General features: G+C 43.5%; 1 protein-coding gene and 1 pseudogene across 1 annotated transcript; both read left to right on the forward strand.

Annotated features, from left to right (window-relative positions):
• LOC108229186 overlaps nt 1-4,441 on the forward strand; it is a 5,133-nt pseudogene extending 692 nt beyond the window's left edge.
• A 1,524-nt stretch (nt 4,442-5,965) lies between these two features.
• Nucleotides 5,966-7,537, forward strand: wu:fb55g09 (coiled-coil domain-containing glutamate-rich protein 1). Its single transcript, XM_017404845.3, has one exon. The coding sequence runs from the start codon at nt 6,500-6,502 to the stop codon at nt 7,160-7,162; it is 663 nt and encodes a 220-aa protein (XP_017260334.1). The 5' UTR covers nt 5,966-6,499; the 3' UTR covers nt 7,163-7,537.
• Nucleotides 7,538-11,894: the final 4,357 nt, after the last annotated feature.

Here is an 11,894-nt window from a genome sequence, read left to right on the forward strand (position 1 = left end):
CCAAGTGGCTGGGGAGAGGGAAGTCTGGGTCTCCCTGCTTAGGCTGCTGCCCCCGCGACCCGACCCCGGATCAGAGGAAGAAGATGGATGAAGCTGATAACTAAATCTATTAATGAGTTTCCAGTGGCTTCCTTTGCAGCCTTTTCTGCCATTTTGTTCCCTTTGACACCACAATGAGCTGGTACCCATAAAAGTTCATCATTAGGCCCATCATATTTATCCTGTGCAGTGTTTGTTGATTTTCTGTGAAGATATCTGGTCTGCTTTCTGAATGGTTGTGTTGTAAACGGACTAATGATGAACTGGAATCTGAACAAACTCCTGATCTCAATGTTCTTATTTCTTCAAGCCACTGGATGGCTAATAATACTGCAAGCATTTCCCCTGTGTAAACTGAAAGTCCATCATTTATCCTGTTCCATGTTTGATGTTCAGCTCTGGTTCAATGAAAGCTACTCCAACTCTATTTAATATATTCTTAGAAGCATCTGTATAAATCTGAACATACCTGTAATATTGACTGATAAAATTCTGTGCCGTATGTGAGTTTAGAATGAATTCCTTCTCCTCGTTTCTCCTTTTCAACAAAGTAAAACCTACCATGGCATCTGGAAGGCTGTGTTTCTGATAACAGAACTGTTTGACTTGCATTGATCTGATCTGTTTTCTGATTCACAGTCCAACCAAAACTTCTCATATCCTTTATTTCTTTTTCCTGGCGAGGTTGAACTGTTTCTTGGCTGGATGATCCTGTCTAAATTAGCCCAGTAATTTAATGTTAATCGTTCTTTTCTCATTTTACGCAGCATTTCTCCCATTTCTACCTGTGATGGTGCTGTTGGAGTAGTTCTAACTGCAGCTGTACACAGTCTCATTGTTTGATACTGAACCTGATCCAGCTGCTGCTGAATTACAAACCGAGCTTCCAGAGTCTAGTCCTGATCTGATTAACCCTGTATCTACAGCCGTAAGTGCTGTCCTGTCTGTCACTTCCAGGGAAACACCTCATGATATTTAACACTTTCTGAATATGTAGGGTCCATGAATCCTCTCATCAAACCAAACCTCAAGAAATTTAAGTTGCTTCACTTTTTCTGTTTCTTGGTTATAAAACTTTAGTTTAATATCATCCCCATCTCTGTTTTCATTGTAAAGAACATCATCTTAGTCTTCTCTACTGAAACTTTAAATCCCCACCTGTGTGAGCATTGCTCAACTTTAAAAATCGCTTCCTGCATCTTTCTAGAAATGATCTTGAAATTCCTTCCCCTCTTCCATGTTGCTCCATCATCAGCAAAAAGAGAAAAACCAATTCTGCTTTCTTCAATGTGAAACACATCATTTATCTTTAATGGAAATAATAAAGGACTCGTATTTATCGTCTCGTAAGAAAATCTTTTATCCATCTGTACATCCATCCTGTAATACCTAGAAACATTCTTTCCACATCATATCCTACGCTTTTTGATATCATAAAATACTGCTACAATACTTTCTTTGTTAACTTGGGCTTTTCTGGTTCCAAACCTAAACTGTGTCCATAATGTTTCTGCCTCTAATAAACCCACTTCGATGTTGAGACGCAGGAAGACGACGAGGTGAAAGAGGAGCATGAAGGCGGAATAAAAGAAACCAACACTGCGACAGAAGGAATGAGAGAAATGAGACCAGTTTTAAGGACCTGAGGGGGAGATGATGAGGAACAGGTGAGGTGGGCGTGGCAAGCAGAACGGAGATTTACTGAGCAGAGGGCAGGTGAATCGTGATGGGAGACACAGGAAGCAAAACTACACAAGAACTGAATAACTAAACAGGACAAACAAGAAATAAATCAGAATTACACAAACAGAAAACAACGATGAACCTAATACAAAATAAACTCTGTGACACTTTTTCCTTAATGTCTTCAGACCAGGTGATGAAAACTGAGTGTTGAATTGTTTCATCAGGTGTGTGTGTTATTAGTCCAGTCTCAACATTAAGTTCTCCTGAGTTATGATTTCCTTGAACTCTGCTTTGTGAGAACTGTCAGACCCTTCAGCATCAGAATCCTTAGCCACAATGAGCAGGTCCAGTTTCTGACATTTTCCTGGTTTTCCCAACGAAGGTGCTTTTACAAAACTATCAACAGTAAAACTGTCGACCATCGTCAGTGCACTCAGTTCATCCCTACACCCACAAGTGCAAGTTAAGACTCTACCATGCAAACAGAAAGCCATCCATCACCAACACCCAGAAACGCCGCCAGCTTCTCTGGACCTGAGTTTTACACTCTTTGTGGTTTGGTCTGAAAAACATTGAAGCTCACTTTCATTTTGAATTTACAGGAAACAGTCAGATGACAAAGTTCTACACGAAACGTCACAAAATCTGAGAGAAACCAGGAAACAGTTTTAGTTTCAGGTTAGGTTTCAGAGAGAGGAGACGCATCGAAGATACACGGTAAGATTTACCTTCATCACACAGATCAGACTGAAAACTGAACGATAATACACACATGAGAGACAAATGAAGGTGATGCTGAAGGAAAAACAAAAGAAACCCTTGGTGAAAGTAAATGAAGAATCTTTCTGCAAACAGGAAACTGACTTCCTGTTTTAAGGTTTTGTCTTTTGTGTCTTCAGCTTCACTCAGAGTCCAAATGGCTTCCAGATCAGAGGAGGATCTCTGCTGTCCGGTCTGTCAGGAGGTCTTCAGAGATCCTGTTGTTCTGTCCTGTAGCCACAGCTTCTGTAAAGTCTGTCTGAAGGACTGGTGGAGACAGAAACCAACACAGGAGTGTCCAGTTTGTAAGAGAAGATCTTCAAAGTCTGATCCACCCTGTAACCGGGCTCTGAAGAACCTCTGTGAGTCCTTCTTACAGGAGAAACATCAGAGAGCTTCAGAGGCTCTCTGCAGTCTGCACTCTGAGAAACTCAGACTCTTCTGTCTGGACCATCAGGAACCAGTTTGTCTCGTCTGCAGAGACTCAGAGAAACACATCAACCACAGATTCAGACCCTTTGATGAAGCTGCTCAGGATCACAGAGAGGATCTGCTGAGATCCCTGGAACCATTAAAGCAGAAACTGGAGCTCCAGAAGAAAGTTCAACCTGAGTTGGATCAGACAGCAGAACACATGAAGGTCCAGGCCCGACACACAGAGAGGCAGATTAAGGAGCAGTTTAAGAAGCTTCACCAGTTTCTAACAGAGGAAGAGGAGGCCAGGCTGGCTGCACTGAGGGAGGAAGAGGAGCAGAAGAGTGGGATGATGAAGGACAAGATGGAGGCTCTGAGCAGACAGATAGCAGCTCTTTCAGACACAGTCAGAGCCACAGAGGAGGAGCTGAGAGCTGAAGACGTCTCATTCCTGCACAACTACAAGGCTGCAGTGGAAAGAGTCCAGCGCTGCCCCCTGCTGGATGATCCACAGCTGCCCTCAGGAGCTCTGATAGACCAGGCCAAACACCTGGGCAACCTGGCCTTCAACATCTGGAACAACATGAAGGACGTGGTCTCCTACACTCCCATCATTCTGGACCCAAACACTGCTGGTCCAGAACTCATCCTGTCTGAAGATCTGACCAGTCTGAGAACAGGAGATGATCANTCTTGTATGTTCTGAGTTCTGAGGGATTTAACTCAGGGAATCACAGCTGGGATGTTGATGTTGGAGACAGTAAAATCTGGATACTCGGTGTGTTAGCAGAGTCTGTCCAGAGGAAGGGAAGAGTAGGGACTGAAATATGGGGATTGGGGTTCTTTCAAGATGAATACATAGCAGGGTCACCAGCAGCTCCTCCCAAAGTTCTCTCAGTCCAGCAGAAGCTGCAGAGGATCAGAGTGAATCTGGACTGGAACAGAGGAAAGCTGTCGTTCTCTGATCCTGATACAAACACACACATACACACCTTCACACACACTTTCACTGAGACGATGTTTCCAGTATTTGTTTCTTTAAATCAAATGAAAATCTCCTCAGAGAAGATCTCAGTGAACAAACAGCAGCTCTGATGTTCTTCCTGCTGAAAACAAAGTTAAACCTTATTGATCAGTTTGAAACTCAGTGATCTGAAACAGGAAGTTGGAGATGTATTGATCTGATCTGACTGATCAGCTTCAGATGTGCTTAATAATCTGTACAGATGCTCCAAACTGAATGTGACATGAAGTGGATGATGGGAAGTTGTAGTTTGCTTCTGACAGCAGGTGACAGTAAATCCAGGTGTGCTGATCATCAACAGGTAACAGGTGAGGTTAGTGGAAGTTGGAGCTCTGCTGATGGAAACAAACATCCAGACTGATGATGAACTCTGCAGAATCACACGATCAAACATTTATTCTCAGATCAGAGTAAATATTTTCATTTATATTTGGATTATTTTAATGAGTCGTGGGATGTTGTGTTTGTTGAATGTTGTTCTGTGTAAATAAAACTGACCTGAGATCAATAAAAGTTCTGATTTAATCCAAAACTCCTTGGTTTGAACATCTGAGTCATTCATCTCCTCAGTTTAAGGATGAATCCTTTAAAGTTGCAGTTTGAAAGAGTTTCCTCTGGTAGTTTTTCAGACGCAGCTGTATGTTGATGTGGTCGACTCAGCAGCTGCAAACAAGCCCAAATCATCAGCCTCCCACCACCGTGCTGACAGGTTGTATGAGGCTTTTTATTTAGTTAGTTTTATGGAGGTGAACTGAGGTTTGTGATTGAATTGACTGATAAAAAATGTCATGGAAATCATAGAAAATCCTTATTCTGAGAGGTTCAGCTCTCAAGGATTTTAATCCGATCACCTCTGTGGGAACATCCTTATTTATTTATTTTAATCCACTTTTTTTGCTCTAACATCAAATAAGAAATTATTTTTGCTCTAAGAACATCCATCATCTTCCTCTCCTCCATCCTGGGCTGAAATGCATCCCATAATACATGTAATGCATTAAACAGCCACATGGGGTCAACAGCGCAGCATCAAACTCAGGTTTGTAGTTTATGATGTTTGATTTGTGATAAAATGGTTGAAATACAAACAGATGATGGAGGCAGGAAGTAAAGTTCAGCAGTCAGTGTAAAATTCTTCATTACATCTTAATTTATGGGATGTTTTTATTATTTTGTTGTTATTATTTGTCTCTTTTTAACCAAAAACAAAAGCACAACAATAATTTCAGTTGTGGTTTAATTATTTATTATTTATTTACTAAAAGGTGACAGCCAGGCGCTAATGTTTCTGTTTATGTGTGTCTGTTAGCAAAATATCTCATTAACAAGAGGATGGGTTTTAACTGAAGTTGCAAAAAGTAATCATTGGATGTTCATCTGATTAACTTTTAGATCCAACCCAGTTCAGGATGGCCGACATTCGTCCAACACATGCAGAGATGAGGATAATATCCATGTTTACCTTCATAGCGGCTGAGAAGGGTTTTTTATAACTACAGTAATAAATTCCAGCCTGATGGTGGCGCTGTGTGCAAAGAGGTGGAATCACCAGATGCATTGTCTGAGGAACATTTATTGAGTCTAAAATATGTGGAGATTATCCTGAAATCAGAGAAGCATTTCAGCTGTTTTTTGGTGTTAATCCTTTCAGCTTCAGAAAGGAACACTTTTTATTTTTTTCAAATTATTTGTTTGTTTTTGTGCTAAATGTGTAAAATGATTTAGATGCCCGTTTCTTTTCCTGTCCTGTTTTGCCACCACAGAGGTATTTTTATGTGCATGACCCAACAGTCGGACGGATGGAGTAACAGGCGGCTGCAGAGAGGCTCAGAGCTGCTTGTTGTTGTCAGACAAGGAGGGGGTGGGGAAAGGGGGCAGGAACAGCTGAGGATCAGATTTCAGCAGCTAAAACTGAAGCGGACTGAACCATCGCTCTGCAGGGAGACACCGAAGCCACATTTATCCATCTGGGCCCACCGCAGCTCCACCTCTGGGTTCAGGTGTCTCCTAATCCCCCGTCAGAGATCAATCTGTGACAATCAGTCCGGTTCAGGGTGAGGAAGAAGGAAGCAGCGCCTGGAAGCACCACCCCCCTCCTGTTTCCTGTGAATGGACCCGTCCACCTCTTTATCCAGGATCTGAGGGGCAGGCACAGCCACATTCAGTGATGACCAGAGCTGAGTTCACTTCATCCTGCTGAGTCCAAGCTGAGGAACACCAGCTCCAAACCAGCCCAGAGACCCTCAAACACCCCCTCCACAGCTCGCTGCAGATCACGGGTCACACCTGTGAGGAGCTGCCTGACACCCAGACAGGAGAAGAGAGGAAGAGGAGGGTGTGACAGGGCAGCCAGACCAGCAGGCAAGCTGCTGCTGCAAGGGGAGGAAGAGCAGGCGATGCACCAGCCGAGGCCAGAGGTCAAGAAGAAAAGAGAGAGAACAGTAAAGAGGTAGACTCTGACAGAGAGGAGGGTCGTTTGAGATCCGAGTCAGAACCCCAGCCTCTCTTTGTTCAGCCACAGAGCGGGGAGGAGGATGTGAAGGAGAGCAGGGGCTGAGGAGGACGAAACAAGAAGAAATGCTCTCAGAGATCATGTGCAGGAGGATATTCCAGCAGCAGAGGCAGCAGGAGGAGAAGGAGGCTGGCCTCCGCAGGAAGAGCTGCAGCGGGCGTCTGCAGGGGCGGAAGACAGGGGGGGGAGGGTGGTCCAGGGGGCGCAACCCCCTCCAGCACCATCAGCGTCATCATCATCATCAGTATCATCGTCATCAGCAGAGGCAGGGGCTGACCCTCCGTCCCGTCAACGTGAAGGGTTTTAGAGTGAGGGGGATGCAGGCCCCCAAAAACACCAACCAGTTCCTGATGCACGAGAAGTACCAGATGCAGCACCTGAGGTCCGACTCGGTGGGGAGCGACGGCAGCTGCAGCTCCGACAGCGACGACCTGGAGCTCACCGACATGGACTCGTACCTGGGAGTCCTGGAGAATGCCCGGGGCGCCCTCCTGGACAGTCCCAACCCGCACGATTCAACGGCACAGCTGCTGGTACTGCGCCGGGACGGTCAGTGTCTGCACCAGGACGGTCAGTTTCTGCACCAGGACGGTCCCTGTCTGCGCCGGGACGGTCCATTCCTGCAGGAGGACAGCATGCAGTACTTCCCCTCTGAGGACGACCTGCTGCAGAGCCAGAACTTCATGCAGAGGGACTTTGTTGAGTTCTGTGACTTTCTGTCATTGTGAAGGGGAACTTTTTGTGTCAAACTGAACCGGGTCAGGTTTGTTCTGATTCATGTTTATTGTAAAAAAAATTTGAAAATACCTCCTTTTTGATAAATCATTTAGCCCTAAAGTCTGAGAACTACTCTGAAAGAATTCAATGATTTGATCATTTCTTTTTGGCCACATGTTGTGTTTTTGTGCCTCTTTCTGCTGCTGTTGTTGTTGTTCACAAAAGGAAGTGGGCGGGATGGTGGGAGTGAGCCCAAACAGCCAATCAGCATCGACGTGGCCAGCTTAGGCTGCAGATGATTGGCTGACGGAGGCGGTCTTTAACAGAGAAGCCATTTGCTGTACAGAATAAAAATAAAAACAAATAAATGCCTAATGAAACCAGAACTGAGTGATTGTTTCAGTGAATTTAAACAAGTTTTCAGATCAAAAAGGACAAAAGAGTAAAATAAAAAACTTTATGTTAAAATGAACACTTTAGTTAAACAATACAAATAACATCAAATATTACAGTAAAATTAAATTAAAAAACTAAGTTTTTAAAATGAAAGGATGGATAGATAGATGATAAACATATTAAATGTTATTAAACACATTTATGTCCAGTTGAGCTGTTTAAATCAGTAAAAAACAAATGAGTTCATTATTTTATTCCAGAAAGCGTGGAGGCTTTGTGTCGCTGCTTCCATGTTTTACATGAAAACATCAGAGTGCTGCTCGTAGTTTGAGTGGATTATGTAAAGTAAAGTGGGCTAATCACTCCCACTCCCTCTTTGTATTAATAATGGTGACAGCAGCTCCAGACCTCTGATTCAGGAGAAACACGAGTCTGAATGAACACAAAGAAGAATCTGTGCTAAATTATGACTAAATATTCAGATTTAGGGGCTACCACGCCGCCCTGGATGCCAGAGTTTGAAACCTGTTATCAGAGTACGTGTTGTTAATGACTCTCAGCAACTACCACAACATCTTCAGCTCAGTGTCTGTTTAACTGACAGTTCAAGACATTTTTGTGTTTGCTAAGGTCAGATAGCTGTGGCAGCCATCTTAATATTACTATTACTAATAATAATAATGCATTAATATATGGTGTTGTCGTAATAATGATAGAAATCTTTCATCTTTTCTGACAGTCTGGTTGAGTTTAAACTGCCTCACTTTTATTTTTTTAGTCAGTTTTATTGAACATATTTATGGGTGACTCAGCTGTCAGCTGACTGATTTGTTGTTTGCAGTTTAACATTCTGTTAACTCAACATGGACAGTTAATAATAAATGTTTCTGGGTTTATTTTTAAGGCCGTTGTGTCGATGCAGTCTGTTCTTCAGTTGTTGTAAAAGTCTTCGTTTCCTGCAGGGTTACTGTAAAACGTTCATGTGTGCACAGAAACAAGAAGAGACTTCCTGCCTGCAGCAGGTTGAACCTCTTTGGTTTAACCTTTGACCTGCAGAGAGGCTGAGGTTGTGACAACCAGGAGCGCACACACACACACACACACACACACAAACACACCGTGACCTGCGAGGTGTTTGCAGTTTCTTATCTTATCGGTCAGAAGCTCTGAATCCTTTCTGTCATCGATCAGCTTCTGCTTCAAAGTTTAATCTGTTGCAACGCTTCCTCTGATTCGTCAGCTGATGCTGCAAACAGGAAGTGAGTGAGACGCACACACACACACACACACACACACAGCGGTGAAGTCTGTGTTTGTGTCGGATTACAGACAGATCAGAACACCATGAACACATCCGCTGACAGATAAAACATCAGAACATGTTCACAGAACTGAACAGAACCCCTGACCCGATCCTGAGCAGAACCCTTGATCCAGTCCTGAGCAGAACCCCTGACCCGGTCCTGAGCAGAACCCCTGACCCGATCCTGAGCAGAACCCTTGATCCAGTCCTGAACAGAACCCCTGACCCGGTCCTGAGCAGAACCCCTGACCCAGTCCTGAGCAGAACCCCTGACCCGGTCCTGAACAGAACTGATCCAGTCCCGCCTCGTCTGTCTCATGACATGAATTCCTTTAATTCCTTTTTCCATTTTTCTAATATTTTCAGGTCAGACTCTTAAAACCTCCTGTGAAGTCAAACCAGATTAATAATTGTCTTTTTAATTTGATTTAAATGTTGGCTATAAATATGTAAAAAAAAAACAAAGTTTAAATAAAAAAACAACATAAAGATTCAGAAAGACAGATGTTTGTAAAAGACTGAATGAAAATGATAAACCTTCACTGCTGCGTTTGACCTTTGAACCCAAACAGTTTTGACAACACGATCCTATCGTCGGCCTTTGTTTTGTTTAACTGCATACAGAAACACACATGTCCACAAAGGCTGCTCTCCAGAAACAAGTTCAGGCAGTTAGTGACAGAAAGTCGGTTAGAAAGCTGCCCGACACGCCCCAACACACCGCTGGAAACGTTACAAACACAGCAGAGAACAGAAACTCGTGTCTCTGTGAGGGAATCAGGTCTTTTACACCAACAGACCCTGAGGATCACTGAGCAGAACAGATTCATGGACAGAAATGTCTCCTGAAGCTGGAGGGTGAAATGTCTGGTTTACGGGTCCATTACCGCTCCAACCCTCACCTCTGGTCATGAGGTTTGGGTCCAGTTTGGAACCAGATCCTGGATTTAAGCAGATAATGTGAGGAGCTCCATCAGCGGGTTTGCTGTTAAAGGCGCTCAGAAGCTGCTGCAGATGTTTCATAAACTTTTAAAACTGCTGAGACAAGATGAAACGTTTTAGTTTGTTGTTTTGTTCTCTTCTTCTGGTGCCCTTCCAGGTACATGCTGGTCTTTTTTCAGCTTCAGCTCCTGATATTTAAATGTGCAGAGAGCTGAACATCTCCTGACGTCACGGCTGGCCGTTTATCCTCAGACTGACTGTTTGATTCCACAGGCCCATGTGGCTGTGTTCTGTGCAGACAGATTATGACAATCACAGCAAATATTTCTGTGCACGTCTTACAAAAACGGGATTATTTCCTTGCTCACATCGGGCCGTTTTGGCCTGTTTTTCTCCCATCTTGGCAACTATGTTCAAAATTCCTGCAACAAGACGGCGAGTCTCTGAGAATTTAACTTGAGAATGTTTCTGGACATTTTGGAGATTTCCTCAAGAAAGCCAGTTTACTAACAGCTCAGTGAAATACCACATATATATATGTACAGCCTTCTTCCACCTTTTGTTCTCTGCTCGTCTTTTAGTAAAATAAACCAGAATAAACTGAATCCAAAGTGACACATAAACCTGAAACCTGCAGCAGTAAAACAGAACATGGCTGGACCAACAATCGTTTGTCTCCTTATCGCTTGTTTTCCAGTGTGGCTTCACCTCCTGACCACTGTTATCACCTAAAGTCTCAGCTCAGGTAAAGATTAGAGCCACAGGAGGTAAAACTCCCAGAGCGGGTGGAAAGTTGTCAGGAAAGTTGTCAGGAAACCTGAAGGGAAAGAAGATTGTTCTGAAGTTTGAAAAGGTCTGAGGTGAAAACACAGAAGGAAACACAATGAGGGCCTTTCTTCTTCTACCAGAACCTTTAACCAATCAGAGCCTGAGAGCAGTTGTTGTGGATCTGAAACCTCCTCCGCGTGTGTGTGTGTGTGTGTGTGTGAGGAGGGGAAGGAGGAGGCGTGGATGGAGTTTGATGCCAAAGTTTGGAGCGGAAAAGTACAGCCGATCCGTGTTAGGAACAGACTGACCAATCAGGACGCAGCAAAACAAACCAGCAAGTTTAACTCTGAAGAACAAAATGCTTCGGGCCGAAGAAAGGCCTCGAAGTTTTCATGTAAAGAAGTTGATACGATTTTAATAGATTAGATGTTTTTCACCTGCTGTTTTTAGTCTGTTAGCAAAATATCTCCTGAACCGCTGGAGGACTTTTAATGAAACTCTTAGAAAGTAATTATTAGATTTACATCTGCAGCTGATTAACCTTTGGAGTCAATCTGATTAAAGATGGCTGCCACAGCCAACTGACCTCAGCAAACACAGAAATAGTTCTAACTCAGGGATTGATCTAAAGTTTGGTGTGGTAGTAGCTGAGAGTAATCCTCAACACTCCTTCCACATGGTGCTATTTAACCATTTCTGCACCAAACGTTCAGCTGAATAATCGGATACGACGTCTGGTTTTTGTAACCTTTAAACTTTAATTTCATTTTTTTTAAATCCTCAGGAATGCATTAAGATCTCTTTAATTCGTTCAAAAACATTGCTCAATTAAAAAGTTGCTTCAGCTGCTGACTCTGTTTTTGACTCTTTCTGCTGCTTCTTTTAGCTTTGCTTATTGATGCTGTTTTGCTTGTTTTAGCTTTTCTGATGGTTTTAAAAGAGAGATGGTTTGTCCTGAAATATCACCTTTAAATGACATTCAGGGGCTCCAAGCCACGACACAACTCCTTATCTGATAAACTGCACAAATAATCTGCTTTTTCCACACAATCATTAACCAGTCAACACATCAGGGTCAACATGGGGGTCATTCTCAGGCCTCAGGACACTTTGACCCATGGAGGAGAGGGGAGGGGTTGAACTTCAAACTCTGCAGCTGAAGGTTGATGGTCGTCCATCAAACTACCTAAACCTGAATCTCAAACCTGGATCACATCCACTGAGACGCCCTGCAGGTCCAATCTGAGGGTCCTCATAAAGATCAACACAGAGGAGCTCGGGGTGAGGAGCTCAGGGTGAGGAGCTCGGGGTGAGGAGCTCGGGGTGAGGAGCTC

The sequence above is a fragment of the Kryptolebias marmoratus genome, linkage group LG4 (genome assembly GCF_001649575.2).
Source record: "Kryptolebias marmoratus isolate JLee-2015 linkage group LG4, ASM164957v2, whole genome shotgun sequence".
In the NCBI taxonomy this organism is placed as follows: domain Eukaryota; kingdom Metazoa; phylum Chordata; class Actinopteri; order Cyprinodontiformes; family Rivulidae; genus Kryptolebias; species Kryptolebias marmoratus.

Coding starts and splice junctions, on each gene's coding strand:
- wu:fb55g09 (XM_017404845.3), top strand. CDS start 6,500: ATGCTCTCAGAGATCATGTGCAGGAGGATATTCCAGCAGCAGAGGCAG.